This window comes from Borostomias antarcticus, assembly GCF_949987555.1.
Source record: "Borostomias antarcticus genome assembly, chromosome: 1".
NCBI lineage: Eukaryota > Metazoa > Chordata > Actinopteri > Stomiiformes > Stomiidae > Borostomias > Borostomias antarcticus.
In genome coordinates, this window is record NC_140234.1 from 43770108 (window position 1) to 43784965 (window position 14858).

Consider the following 14858-nt stretch of genomic DNA (forward strand, 5'->3'; position numbering starts at 1 on the left):
ACACACACACTCACACACGCGCACACGTATATACATGCACATGGGGAGACACACACATGCACACACACACAGCAACAGAATGTAACTCTTAACTGTAAGTGAGTCAGGCTGTGTGGTAATAAACTGGTAGCCCTTCATTGAAAACACATCTCAGGTGAAAGAGGCAGGGGTCCTGACATTTAAAACAGGCACTGACGCAGACGACCGCTCTCGCATGTCAGCCCTCTACTGTACCTCCTTTGACTTTTATTTTTGTTTTTTACAACCGTAACCTCCACCTTCCTCTCTCCATCTCTCCATCTCCTTCCTCTCTGCTCCTACCTTATCCTCTCCTCCTACTCATTTCACAATATCCCCTTCTTCCTCTCCTCTCTCTCTCTCTTACTCCTCCTCCTCGCTCCCCTGCTTCCTTCCGCTCCTAGGTCTGGTTTTTATTCCATAATAAAGAATCTCTTCCATATCTATTGACAGGTCTATATTTCATATCCTTGTCAAGCTCCTATAAAACTGTCTCTCTACAGCCTCCCTTTGAATCGGTCTATCAGCAGGCAATTTATTACTGGAGCTCTTTTTCCTCTTCTCTTCTCATTAGCTTTTCATCCTCCCCTCCCTCCCTCCCTCCCTCTGTCTTTCTCTCCCGTCCCTCCATCCGACCCCATGTGTTGCTCGTAGGACCAGAGGGGGTCGGACCCGACCAACAGGCCGGAAAGAGAAGGAACGGGCGCAAGAGAAAATCCACAGCACACAGAAAGAGATATGATTCTTAATCTCCTTTTGGTTTCTCTCGTCTCTCCGTGTCTCCTCTGTGTTTGTCCCACCTCTCTCCCCCTCCATCTCTCTTTCTCAACGTCTTCCTCCTTTCTCCTCTGACAGAAGCACTCCCACCATGTCACACACCAGGCACTATTCGATACCCCAGTCTAGAGTGCTGAGTCGGGCATGAGAGTGGTTTCTATGGTGTGGTGCGGTCGGGTAACAAGTAGGTAGGTAGTTTGTTGATCCACGATGGGGGTCCTTCACGATTCTCCTGGCCTTGGTCTTGCACCTTCTGAGAGGTCTTGGAGGCGTGGGAGTGCCTCCCCTGTGATACACTCCGCTGACCGTATCAATCTCTGCTGGGCCTTACGGTGTTGCTCCCATACCAGGAAGTGACGTTCCCAGCCAGAATGTTCTTAGTGGGCATGTATAGAAACTTGAAGTACCTGGAGTAACACTCGGAATTTCCTCAGACGTCTGAAGTGATACAGTCTCTGCCTGGACTTCCTCACCACAGTGTCTGTGTTTGTAGTCCATGTCAGGTCCATGGAGATCTGGACACCAAGATAGTTGAAGTTGTCCACCCTCTTCACTGGGCTTCCACTGATGTTTAGAAGGCTGTAGGTCCTCTCCTCCTTCCACCCGTAGTTCACTAGCATCTCCTTCACCACTACCTCCAGGTAGGCCTTCTCACCGTTGTTGGAGATTGGGTTTACCATGTTGGAGATTGGGCTTACCATGTTGGAGATTGGGTTTACCATGTTGGAGATTGGGTTTACCATGTTGGAGATTGGGCTTACCATGTTGGAGATTGGGTTTACCATGTTGGAGATTGGGCCTACCACAGCTGTATTGTCAGTGAACTTGACGATGGAGTTGGAGTTCAAAGGTGACTATGCAATCGTGTGAGTACTGGGAGTACAGCAGTGTTGATAAGACACAGCCCTGGGGCCTCATTTATCATTGAGGTACGCCATATTTTACACGGTCTTTTTCGCGATTTCAGGCGCACGCCATTTCCCCCCCCCACATTGCGATCTATCAAGCCGAAAGGGCGAAAATTTAGTCGCCTTTCTACACGCTTTTGTAGGACACCTCTCAGGTTGTCGTACCGATTTACACGGTTTCCTACACCCTTTTTGAACACAGGGGGAACTGGCGACGCAGGTGGTGCGTCGGTGAATTACAATGTTTGATGGAGAGAATAAGAGCAACAGTTTCTGAACGCACAATCATGTAGGCTAATAGCCCAATTCAGCACAAACATATATCGCAATGCAAGATTAGACGTGTCCTCTAACCGGCTCATTCATGGTCCGATATGGATTTGTTCCCCAAACTGAACCTATGCGCTGTCCCAAACCTTTCCGCGCTATATGTCACACACCTAATGCAGGCACTCCATCAAACGGCAATAATTGACCAATTAGATTGTCATTAATATGTGATCATGTGGACCTGTTTGCTGTTTGGTAAGCATATAAATGACAGTCCTCCTGTGCGTAATGCGAGCCTAAATGAATCCGGCGCTACTCGGCCTACTGGCCGAGATAGAACTCCAAAGAGGTGACGGCGATGGCGACTGCACCCACATAAGGGCACCATCAGTGAATGAATACGTCTATGTGAATCGCTAAAATGTGCACACTATAAATACCCAAATCATATGTGACGCCGACATGCTCATCACAAGTGTAGTGGCACGGTGGCCTGGCTCCACGCATGACTCATTCATCCTGGCGCACAGCAGGGTAGGGGCTAGACTGGAGGCAGGCGCTGCGCGTGACGGCTGGCTTGTTGGTGTGTGCATAGCCAAGATACATATTCTTTGTCTTATTTACTTTAATCTTTATAAGCATTTTCCATCCATACAACGACAATACAATAAAACATAAAAACTTACAATAACAGCTTATGGGTACTTCCATCCATGCAGCTTTTTTTTCTTACTCAAATATGACAATTTTAATATTAGTGGTATCATCACACTTCCTTCTATAATCCATCCATTTTTCCCATCTCCCTTCAAACTTTCCTTCCTGCATCCTCAATGCATATATAAATCTCATAAATCTCCTCCACAACACCCACCACTGCTCCTTGGTTGGGGGTTCCACCTTATACCAAGCCCTCATTATTGTCTTTTTACTAGCAACCAATAGTACTTTCACTAGGTATCTGTCCCCTCCTTATACATCATTCTGTTATGTTTGCCAAGATGTATATTCAAAGCTGATAAGAATGAGAACCAGTCAAGACCCCACCACAAAATGAGGACCCAAGCCCTCAGCCCCCTCCCCGTCATGAGGTTTACCAGCGGGGCCAAAGGGCCCGCGCTGAGGTCATGCGCCAGCTATGAAGACACAAACAAGTAAGGTTCACATTTCTACCATTTTATTGTCTGTTGGTGGGTGACTGTGTGAGGTGTGTGAGTGCGTTTGTGAGTGAATGTGTGAGGTCCGTGAGTGTGGTAGTGAGTGACTGTGTGAGGTCCTTGAGTGTGGTAGTGAGTGACTGTGTGAGGTCCGTGAGTGTGGTAGTGAGTGACAGTGTGAGGTCCGTGACAGCATGTGTGAGGGAATGAAGTGCAGTGAGGATGTCCTGTTGGCTCTGGTGGTGTAGTGTGGTGACCTCCACCAACTGCTGCACAACTGCCCCACAACTGCCCCAATCCCTTCTGCCATTTCCCTCTGGGCCTCTAGGGTCATGAGCTTCCAGCACAGCGTCTGAGAGGAAGCCCAGCCCTCAGGGACCCTTGAGGCAGGGACGCTGGCAGCCGGAGGTGGAGGCGTGGGCGGTGGAGACGGAGACGGAGGCGCTGGAGATGGCACTGGAGGTGGAGGCCGGTGCGCTGGAGGTGGAGGCACTGGAGGTCGTGGCGCTGGATGTAGAGGCTGCAACCAGCGGGGGCACGACCGTCAGGTCAAGGACCACTGCAGACTCCCCCTCCTCTGAGTCCCACCCCACGTCAGAGTCTGGAGAAACAATTTCAGTCATTTTCTTTGAGTTTGTCTGTTAACTTGATTATGCATTAAACATTTTATTGTGTAGCCATATTCAATTGATATGTTTTTCTGTTGGCAGCCAAATAAATGCTTAAGTGTGATTTACCGGGTGATTTAGATGAGAGTCTTAATTTCCCAGAGGGGAAAATGTTTAATGTGGTCTAACATTATGAAGTGGTCATCTGTGTTATCGTTCCCTGTTTTTGGTCCTAAATCAATCATAGCCTACCACAGAATGTGTGGAATGTTTGCTTTCCTCACAGCCAGGTAATACAGAATGTCTGTGTAGCCTATGCCAAATACAGGATGCACGAAACGTACAGTAGGCTACCTAAACTGTAGGAGCAATCAGACAAATGTAGGCTCGTACAAATAGCTTACCTTCCGAAGATGATTTTCTTTCCTCGCGTGGACCTCACCAACAAGCACATGCACCTCCGTCTCCGAAAAGTTTCTCTTCTTTCCGCGTTTTTCCATAAACGTATTTGTCTTTCCTATGCTCCACGCTATATTATGTCGGTTCCTTCCGGGGTATCCACGCTGTGCGCTGTCATAGTTTTGACCATATATGGTTGAATTTGGGCGTGGAGAGGGCAGAACACGGGGCGCGTGCGCGTCCGCTCTCTTCCCCGCCACCGTCGGATTTTCTGTGGTGAATTTGGCGCAGCAGTGTGTACGCCATTTTTGATAGATCCGAAAAGCGTGTAAATATTCTCGTCGTACGCTACTTTTCGCATTTTCCTCGTTTTCGTCGTACGCCCTCTTTTACACCTGAATTTACACGCTCTTTGATAAATGAGGCCCCTGGGGTGCTCCAGTGTTGAGGGAAGATGAGATGCCTGAGGTCTGCCCGTCAGAAGTCCAGGATCCACCCTTGCACAGGGAGGTGTTCATTTCCAGGTCCCTAAGTTTGGAGACGAGTATGTTTTTGGTTATGGTTATGGTGTTGAAAGCTGAACTACAGTCAATGAACAGCAGCCTCACATAATTCCCCTTCCCTTTATCCAGGTGTGGATAGGGCAGCGTGGAGGATGTGAGCGATGTTTGGCCGACAGGCGAACTGTAGATGGTCTAGTGCGCGGGGCAGCTGGGAGCAGATGTAGTCCTTGACCAGTGTTAAGTTCTTCAGCAAGAGACGCGTCAGCCCTCGCTGAGGATGAGAGGTCTCTTTGTATTTTCTCATTGTTCCTAGTCCCTGCCACATGCTTCTAGGTTTGAATGTTTGATTTGTAATTCCACCTTCTACCCGTATTTCCTTCCTGCCTAGAGCACAGTCAAACTAAATAGGCCTAATTAAATGCATGTGTACAGTAGATACAAATATCAAAGCATCAAAATATACAAGAGTGTAACAAGGAACAAACAAGTGTAAATCTAATATTGTGTCAGATTTGCTCCATATGTTGAACCGTGTCCGTTGGGTCTTCGCTCGCATGAGTATCACGCTGTATGAGAGTTAGGGCCCTCTCCTTAGATACTGTGTGTGTGTGTGTGTGTGTGTGTGTGTGTGTGTGTGTGTGTGTGTGTGTGTGTGTTGAAACACGTGCGCAAACTACTCTACCCTCTTCCTCCTACACATAAATTGGTGTGTTTGTGTGTGTGTGTGTGTGTGTGTACGCAACACGTGCCTAACATATACATATTCCATATGGAAGCTATAGTCGCTCTTACTCTCCCCAGCCAAAACATTCATTTGGGAGAAAGATAAATGACAGCTGTATTTTCTTTGTATGTCTAATTATTTCCTAGTGACCACTTTGCTTGTCATATAATGAGGAGAGAGTTTGATATACACAAACACACACACACACACACACACACACACACACAAGCCCTGTAATGATAGAGTGCGTGAGAGTGGACATTTGCTTACAGAAGAGCCCATTTAAGGAGGAGTAGAGGTAAACAAAGAGCGATGTTGAACTTTGACCTCAGAGGGCGGTACTCTCTCAAACGCTTTGTTTTCCTGATGAGATAATTTCTTCTGTTTGGTGGATATTACTTTTAGGAAGGAAAGGAAACAGCTGACACACACAAACATATACACACCCATACACACATTTACAAACACAGACACACACACACACATACACTCGCACAACACAGCGAGCATGCATATACACCCACCACACGCCGTTCTGTAAACGTTATATTGCGTAATTTTGTATTCGTGCCTTTCTTTTGATTGGTCATATTATTTTTTGTATTTGCACTGTCCTGTCCTGCACCCTGTCCTACGTCATCTCCAACAGCGTATGCCATTACCCTACTCAAATCCCTAGTACATGCCAATAAACTGATCTTGAATCACACACTTCCCCACACAATTTCAACCCCCACCCTCCAAAAACAGTGTTGCGTAGGTACCTTCTTGTGCAGGGTGGTGTGTTGTGTCACGGCCATGGACAAGCTGTGAGCACCTTTTAGCTGGGTCTGCTCCCAGAGGGACCCCAACCTCTGGACACGCTCATCCTTGGTGGACAGGGGGACAGTAGACTTACTCTGGAGCGCAGAGAGAGAGGGGGATAGAGGGGAGATAGAGAGAGAGAGGGGGGGGTAGAGGGGAGATAGAGAGAGAGAGAGGGGGAGAGAGAGAGAGAGGGGGGGGTAGAAGGGAGAGAGAGAGAGAGGGGGGGTAGAGGGGAGATAGAGAAAGAGAGAGAGAGAGAAGGGGATAGAGGGGAGAAAGAGAGAGAGTGGTTCATAACGAAAAAAAAAGATAAGATAAATCAAACGTCCAAATTCTGAGATCGTACGAGATCCGGAGTTCCGCCATTCCGTTGTTGTTGGAGAACGCTGTAAGGAGCATGTTGCGTTGCCCCGGAACATTCCACGGTGCAGTCTCTGGTCCATCCCTGTTTTCTCTGTTGTTGTTGTCATCATCATTCAGTGGTGCCACAACAAAGGAAGGCGGTCCGGGGGAGGTCCTACCTGCAGGTGCAGCAGCATGACGTGGATCCAGAGGTGCGGTCGGCGGCTGGTCAGGGTGAAGCAAGACTTGGCGTAGAGGCAGTAGTGACCCTTCAGAGGGCAGGAGAAGGACAGCCTGGCCACGCTGCCTCGGCCTGAGTCTGCAGCGCACACGGACAGGGAGAGAACCCAAACATAAACATGTGTTTTTAAAAGAGGGATTCTGTTCAGTTCAGGCAGTGAGATCAATGGATTGGTTGACTGGAGGGCCCCCGGTTACCCAATCACTTGATTTACTCAATCCCTTCATCTCTTCCTGCTTTCTCTCTCTCTCTCTCTCTCTCTCTCTCTCTTTCTCTATCTCTCTCTTTCTCTCTCTCTCTCTCTCTCTCTGTGAGCAGGGTTTAGGTCTGTTGCTGTGTTACCTTTGACACAGATTACATTCTTCCTAAAGCCCTACCAAAGCTCTCTAAACTAGACCCAAATGGCTAATAAACCTAAATCACAGTGGGATTTGTGTGTTTGTATGTGTTTGTGTGCACATATAAGGTGTGTGTGTTAGAGAGCGAGCACTGTGTGTATATATCTGAATGTATGCTTTTTCAATTAGTGCCAGAACACCCTGGGTGTCTGGTGAGTTGGCGCGCACACGTGTTCCTGAGCACATTGCATGTCTGTGTGTGCATCAAGGTTATAATAGTTTAGCTTTTTTCATTAGTTTTTATTTTTATATCGTTTTAACTTTTTGTTTTCAATTTCAGTTTAGTTTTGATTAGTTTTAAAGCAGGTTTGCTAGTTTAGTTTAGTTTTTAGAAAATGCTTAGTTTTAGTTTAGTTTTTATTAGTTTCAGTATTAGTTTTAGTTTTTTTTTCTTCTGAGCTAGTCTCGTGAGACCATCCTGATCTCACAAGCTCACGTTGTTTCACTCCATGTGAAACAAACCATCTGGCGCACGTCAGGTTACTTCTGTGCAGGGACACAGCTAAAAAAAAATGGAGGATAGATTTCATATCCACCCAAAATACTAGGCTTATGTATGAAATGAAAAAGACTAAAACTAAGGACATTTTCTCAATAATTGTAGTTTATTTTAGTTAGTTTTGTAAACACACAATACAGTTTTAGTTAGTTATCGTTTTTTTGTAAAGTCTAGTTTTTATTTTTATTTCAGTTAACTAAAATGTTTTTTCACAACTAGTTTTCGTTTTTTAGTTAGTTTTCGTTAACTATAATAACCTTGGTGTGCATGTGTATTTTAGAGTGTGTGCATGTTTCCCTTAACACGTTCGCAGGGCTATCTGTCGGTCGGGCGAGCACGCACACACACACACACACGCGCACACACACACGCACAAATCTCATCCATGAGCAGGAGCGAGGAGAGTGACGCGTGTTGTACTTGGTCACGCGGGTGAGAGGCCTGAGCCGTGTCACACGGCCGTGTGCTCACATGCTGGTCGCCGAGCAGCAGCAGACAACCATGACATCATCATGCTGAGACGACAACCTCTCTCTCTCCCTCTCTCTGCAGATGTCCTAGCGCCTGAGGGGAGATGTTCGCCTGCAGTGGCGAGTATGGAAAGGACACCAACTTGTAGACCGTTGTAGGAAATTAGATTGTGTGTGTGCATGTGCGTGTGCGTGTGACTGTAACCAGTCTTAATGAGGCCAAAGGCGGGACTCATAACATGCTCTTCTGTTGAAGTGTGTGTGTGTGTGTGTGTGTGTGTGTGTGTGTGTGTGTGTGTGTGTGTGTGTGTGTGTGTGTGTGTGTGTGTGTGACTCCTAGCTGTCCCTATCTAATGTCAGCGAGTCGAAAAGGGGACTTCCCCTCCTGTCACTCATACTATCACCACCTCTCCCCTCCATTCTGTTCTGATCCATTTCACTGCCTGTGTGTGTGTGTGTGTGTGTGTGTGTGTCTGTGCAGCCCTGCAGGTGTAGTGTCAGTGTATGGTTGGTATACGTCCCTGCCTGTGTGTGTACCTCCCTGCCTTGTGTGTGTATGTGTGTGTGTGTGTGTGTGTGTGTGTGTGTGTAGTGTGTGTTTGTTTGTTTCATACACAGCTGTCTAGTTCCATTAAATTCAGTATGTCACAACTACGACCCCATGGCAGTTGGGGATCAGGAGGAGCAACCCTAGCTTCCCAGCAGGACTGAGGACTCCTCCCTGGGGAGCTCCCAAACATTGGCGAGCAGACAGATCATGTTCAGACTGGGCTCCAGCAGAGGGCCGCAGCTCAGCCAGACAGGTGGTTTGAAACACACCAAAGACTACGTCTGTGTAAGCGTTAGGGCTGGTTTGATGTGTTCATGTTACAGTGTTACATGCATCAGCTAGATCTATGTTGGTATGTTGTTATCCTCCCATCCCAGACCGGATCAGGGGAGAGAGAAGGAATGCGAGAGAGAAATAGAGAGGAGAGAGAGAGAGAGAGGAAAGAGAAAAGAGAGAGAGGGGAGAGAGAGAGAGACAGACGGGAGAGTCTGGTCTGGAAGAGTGTCAGCGGGGGGTGAGGGGAGGGAGAGAGAGAGAGAGAGAAAGAGAGAGAGAGAGAGGGAGGGAGGGGCAGGAGGGGAAGGGGCAAAGGGACAATTGGAGGTGGCGTTAGGGGTGATGGTAGAAGGAAAGTGAGACAAGGGCTGAAGGGTAGAGAGAGGAAAGGGGGAGGAAGGAGGGGGTAGAGGGGTGCAGAGAATTTGACTCCAGCCTCTGTGCGTGTGGGAACCCCTGTGTAAAGGCCGAGGGTCCATCTGGTTCCAGTTAGCGGATTCTGTATGCGACGTCTCAACACACACAACTCTGCGCTCTCTCTATGACTTCATTGTCGGAAGGGACTTCAGATCGAGTCGACCCCTGTGCGTCCGTCACACATGTACCAGAGCCCACCACCTGGGGGCGCTCGCCACAGTTAATTTCCCCCATAGCCAAGTACATTCCGCTTTGTTCAACAAAAAACCATGCTTGGTATCTCAGTAAAAGTACAGACTATTCCAATCAGGAGCCCGTCTACTTTCTAAATCCACAGAGTTCAGAGCTTGAGGTGTTTAGTAGCTCTTTTGGTGCTTGCTCTAAATGTTAAATATTAACGATATAAATATTCTCATAGCTTAGTATCGGGGTTAGGTGGTTCGATCATGTTATATAGATCAGAGATAAAGTACGGCTAAGTCATATACGTTTTCCAACAGTGACAATTTTAATCATGCGTTAGATGGGGAATCTGTGAGGTTGAGTCAGACAGTACAGAGCAGCTGTCTCTTCAACAGTTGACACTGACTGAGCCACGCAGCTCTGCGAAGGTACTGGGGCTCCGCGTTCCCTGCTTGAAATTTCACTTTAATCATTAACACCACTCAGAGCGAGAATCAGGGCGAATGTACTGTAACACAATGCTCATACTCAGGGTTTTTCCTGCATAGAGGATTTTTTGGAGCCCCCAAAGAGATTTTAGCCAGAGCCAAAGGAAAATCCCCAAATTCAAAAAATTGAGAAGAAAAATAGCAATTCAAATCCTCTTCAAATGTGTTTGATAGCATATTTCAAGTGCAGCCCATCCCTCTTTCTTGCATTGTCCATGGTTTGGACCACTAATAATCAAGATAATTAATAGACAGGTTATCAGTATCTTAAACATTTTGCCTTCATATCCATTTTGTGTCATGTTGGGACATTTCCCACGATTGTGAAAAGTGAGCTCAGTCAGACGACAGCAAAGAATACAGGCCTATATATATGCTGGTAGGATACTCGGCATAAAACACAGGTTTCCCAAAAAAATTTAGCGTGAAAAACCCTGATACTACACCGAATCCTTTCATTATCCTGCAAGCAGTCGGACATGTAAAACAGCTCGTGAGTCGACAGGATGATATGTGTGAGGCACCAGAGAACAATATTCATAAGTTACATAATGCACCATATTACACTGAACCTTTCGGTAAAGTGTAATACGTGTGAATGGTTGAACATTTCCTATTTGGTTCTGAGTAGAAGCGAAACACAGAGGCCCAGTTCGAATATTGTTTGACAACCCTCCTAACTACTCAAAACAAGGCTAGCTAGATTCTGTAGACCAAGAGGAATCCAATGATGTCCACCACTTGACCTTTGGGCGATTTTACTGACCACTAGATGGCGAGAAGACAACCCATTTCATTCAACAACTGTACATGATGAGGACATGCATTGTGGGTGGGGGACGACAGGTTCGCTGTGCACTTGTTCATGTTTAGGAGGTTATCATCTCATGATCAAGGCCATTATATTTTGGCTCTAATTTCAGGATCTACTTTCATGTATTGGAGCGTGTGTGGGTAGTGTTTCTGTGAAGAGTCTAGCAGTGTCTGAGCTCAGTAGGGTAGATGGCAGGATGTGTGTGTGTTCCTGTCTGTGTGTGCACGCCTGGTAGAGTTTATTCACAGTGTATGTTGTAATTTACTGTGTGTGTGTGTGTGTGTGTGTGTGTGTGTGTGTGTGTGTGTGTGTGTGTGTGTGTGTGTGTGGATTCACATTAATAATTTCCTTCTCAATGCTCATGTCAAAATAAAGACCCACTCTAAGAGACACTAATCAGCAATGAGCATCCTACAGACTCCTGTGTGTGTGTGTGTGTGTGTGTGTGTGTGTGTGTGTGTGTGTGTGTGTGTGTGTGTGTGTGTGTGTGTGTGTGTGTGTGAGGGTGACCAGTAACACTATCATTAATCAGCCAAAGCCCACACATCTGACTGCAATCTAACTGTGGAATTCAACAGGTTACAGTGTGCGCACACAAACACTCACATGCCCGCTCACACACACACACACACAAACTCCTTCGATTGCAACATCCTGTGCAGCCCAGCTCAGTGACAGAGGGTTATTAGAGTGCAAGACTAGGGCCTCGGTGTGTAAACCATGATATACTTCCATACGCATGATCCATATCCCTCACACAGTGTGCGTGTGTGTGTGTCTGGTATGTGTGTGTGTGTGTCTGGTGTGTGTGTGTGTGTGTGGTGTGCATCTCTGGTGTGTGTGTGTGTGTGTGTGTGTGTGTGTGTGTGTGTGTGTGTGTGTGTGTCTGGTGTGTGTGTTGTGTGTGTGTGTGTATGTGTGTGGTGCGCATCTTTGGTGTGTGTGTGTGTGTGTGTGTGTGTGTGTGTGGTGCGCATCTCTGGTGTGTGTGTGTGTGTCTGGTGTGTGTGTGTGCATGTGTGCATGTGTGTGTGTGTGTGTGTGTGTGTGTGTGTGTGTGAGAGTGTGTGAGAGTGTGTGTGTGTGAGTGTATACCTTCTATGACACAGTGTTCTGGGATGGGGAACTGCTGCTCCATGTCTGAGCAGAACTTCTTGATCTCCTCCATGTTGTCTCTCAGGTGGACATGCAGCCTGTCTCCCTCCCGTCTCTCCTCGTGCTTCTCTCTGTACCTCTCCTCCTCTCCCTCCGCCTCCTTCCTCCCTTTATCCAATGGCATGCCCGTGGAGACAGGCGGGGAGCTCTCACTGGCCGGTTCCCCCTCCATGGGAGGGACTTCGAGGCCGTGGGTTTGCCGGCCAGGCGGGCCATCGGAGGGGATGTTTTCCGAGGTGGGCTCCGCCTCTTCGCCGTCCGGACTGCTGTCGGAGTTAGCGGAGCGCGACCGCACCACGTGCAGAGCCAGGCTCTTCGACCTGGGTTGGACCATAACTCCATCATTCAAAGTCGTGTCATTCACCCTCAGCGAAGGTCAAAAATCACTTTCATGTCAAGTCAGAAAAAAGATAAATTAAAGAGAAAAAGAGGGGGAGAAGAGAAATGAAAGACAAAAGACAACGGCCAATGACACATTTGCAGGTGTCCACACCTGTTGAATCGCATCTCCCTGCGTTGGTCTCGCTCCGCCTGCCCCAGGCTGTACCTGCGCTGGGGGGCGGGGGACTCCCCCTCCTCCTCCCCCATCTTCTCCTGGAAGGCCTGGATCTTCACCTGCAGACGCTGCTCCGGACCCCCTGCACACACTCCGGCCCCCGACTCCGACGAGCTGGGGGACGGGGGGCACTCCGAGTCCTCCTCAACTCTGAGACGCACACACACGCACGCGCGCACACACACACACACACACACACACACACACACACACACACACACACACACACACACAGGCAAGAAATGAAGGTAATGGTCTTTAAAGTTTAAATTAAGTTTTCCTCTAATGTCAAACACAGATAAACATGCATACACACATGCACATACAAATAAACCAAAAAGGAACACAAACACCCATATATATATATATATAAAGAATACAAAGACAATTATTTTCAAGATAGAATGTTAAATATATATATATATAACATTCTATCTTGAAAATAATTGTCTTTGTATTCTTTTTTTATTGATTAATGTGCTTTTGATGCATTTTTGGCTGCACCCACTCACTACTGTTACGTTACCCTAAGCCAACGAACACTTGCCGTTTGACTCAAATACATTTGAAGGCCAATGATTGGTGTTAACGTCACTGGTTATAGAGGTTAAAGGGTAGCCGATTTTTCATCCTTGGAATGAAAGTCAGCCTACCTACTTTTTGGATTGGTTGGATTTTCTAAATCTCTTACTCTTCCTGGTAGTTGAATAGATTTTTATTTATTTTTAAAATCTTTTTTCTTTTCTTTTTTTTCTGGTAATTGAATAGAGCAAGCACGGCCAGTCTGACACAACTGCACACAGCTGAATTTCTTAATGTTGCCTTGGGAAAGCCAGTCTATCTATTCCAAGTGAGATCCCTCACACCAACAAGCAATATAGTGCAATATGGACTCAAAGCAGTCATCGATCTAACTGCCTTTTTGCGTACAGAAAAACATCCATTTGGGTCCACATACTGTAGATGAGCGTAGTCATTTTCATGCGCTTCTGAAATGTCGTCCTGAGGGATGAGATGTAGCCTACGGTCAAGTGCAATACATTTTATATTATGTATTTTACCAGGCTTTAACATCTACCTCAGGGACTGCAGCTGAAAATTAGCAACCCTGCTAATGCTGGCATATTTACAGTTGTATTCATGCTTCATGTCCATCTTGGTGGATTGGTATGCACTGTCCCTGCTCAAATAAACTCAATAAAGTAAAGTATATACTGTACATGGGCTGTCCTGGCAGCTACTCAGTGCGAGAGGCTTTGGGGGGATTTTTTTTCTACAGCTTGAGACTTTATCCCCAACTTCTGTTGAACAGATTAAGAGAAGTGGATTTAGATCCTGCTCCTATGGTTGGACAGGAGCAGTGTGGTGCTGGAAAGGTACGAGGCGTTCAGGCACGCATTAGAGTTTAGTACCCAGCTGCAGTCTACATGCACTGTCTAAATCATATGTCCGACCTCTCCCTGTCGTTCCCTGAACACAGTGAGCTGTGAGTGAAATAGTAAGCTTCATTACAGCCTCCACAAAGTGGTTACAGTGCTTACTGAGCAACAGTAGCAGCAAGAAACACGTCCAAAAGTTCTCTGATGCCCGCTGGTCTCAGCATGATAGGTGCCTGTCTACTGTTAACCACGATGATGTGTTAACGACCATGGCTGAGCTGAAAACAAATGGAGATGCCAAATGTAGTTCCATTAGCATCCTCGCTCACTACAGCTATGGGTTCACAGACTGCTTCATTATTATTACTCAGGAGCTGCTTCCCTATCACCACCCCAAATGTTACCGATACAGTAGCCACTCAGAAGGCTAGGGATCTAGTGACAGTGAAATGTGAATTACCAATACAGTAGCCACTCAGAAGGCTAGGGATCTTGTAACAGTGAAAGGTGAATTACCAATACAGTAGCCACTGAGATGGCTAGGGATCTAGTGACAGTATTTGAGAGCAAACCAGATAATTCTGCATACAGTGAAACATGGGAGAAAGCATGGTCTCCATCATTGCCTCCCATCGCCAAAACACAAACCCACAGGTCTAACACACCTGCTGCAAGCCCACAAGAGTACTGGAAAATAAACATTTCCTTGCTGTTCATCAACCACCTGAGCCCAGTACCTTCTACCCGACAAATTGCCACTGTTGACGAACAGTTCATGGCAGGAGAGAGAGGAGGAGTATGGTGCTGATGCCCAATGTTGACGCTGCAGCACAGTAGGAATGATATACCTGCCATTAGTGACATCTGCCAGGTTTGGAGACTGACTGCAGACTTCTACCCCAACATAAACACAGTCATG

General features: G+C 46.9%; 1 protein-coding gene across 1 annotated transcript in view; it reads right to left on the minus strand.

Annotated features, from left to right (window-relative positions):
• Nucleotides 1–14858, minus strand: part of veph1 (ventricular zone expressed PH domain-containing 1) — a gene marked incomplete at both ends in the record, with an annotated part of 136069 nt that overhangs the window by 40904 nt on the left and 80307 nt on the right. Inside the window, 4 exons of the mRNA XM_084445846.1 lie at nt 6129–6263; nt 6693–6832; nt 11945–12324; nt 12498–12710. Coding sequence (XP_084301972.1) covers nt 6129–6263; nt 6693–6832; nt 11945–12324; nt 12498–12710 — 868 coding nt within the window. The remainder of the gene's footprint in view (nt 1–6128; nt 6264–6692; nt 6833–11944; nt 12325–12497; nt 12711–14858) is intronic.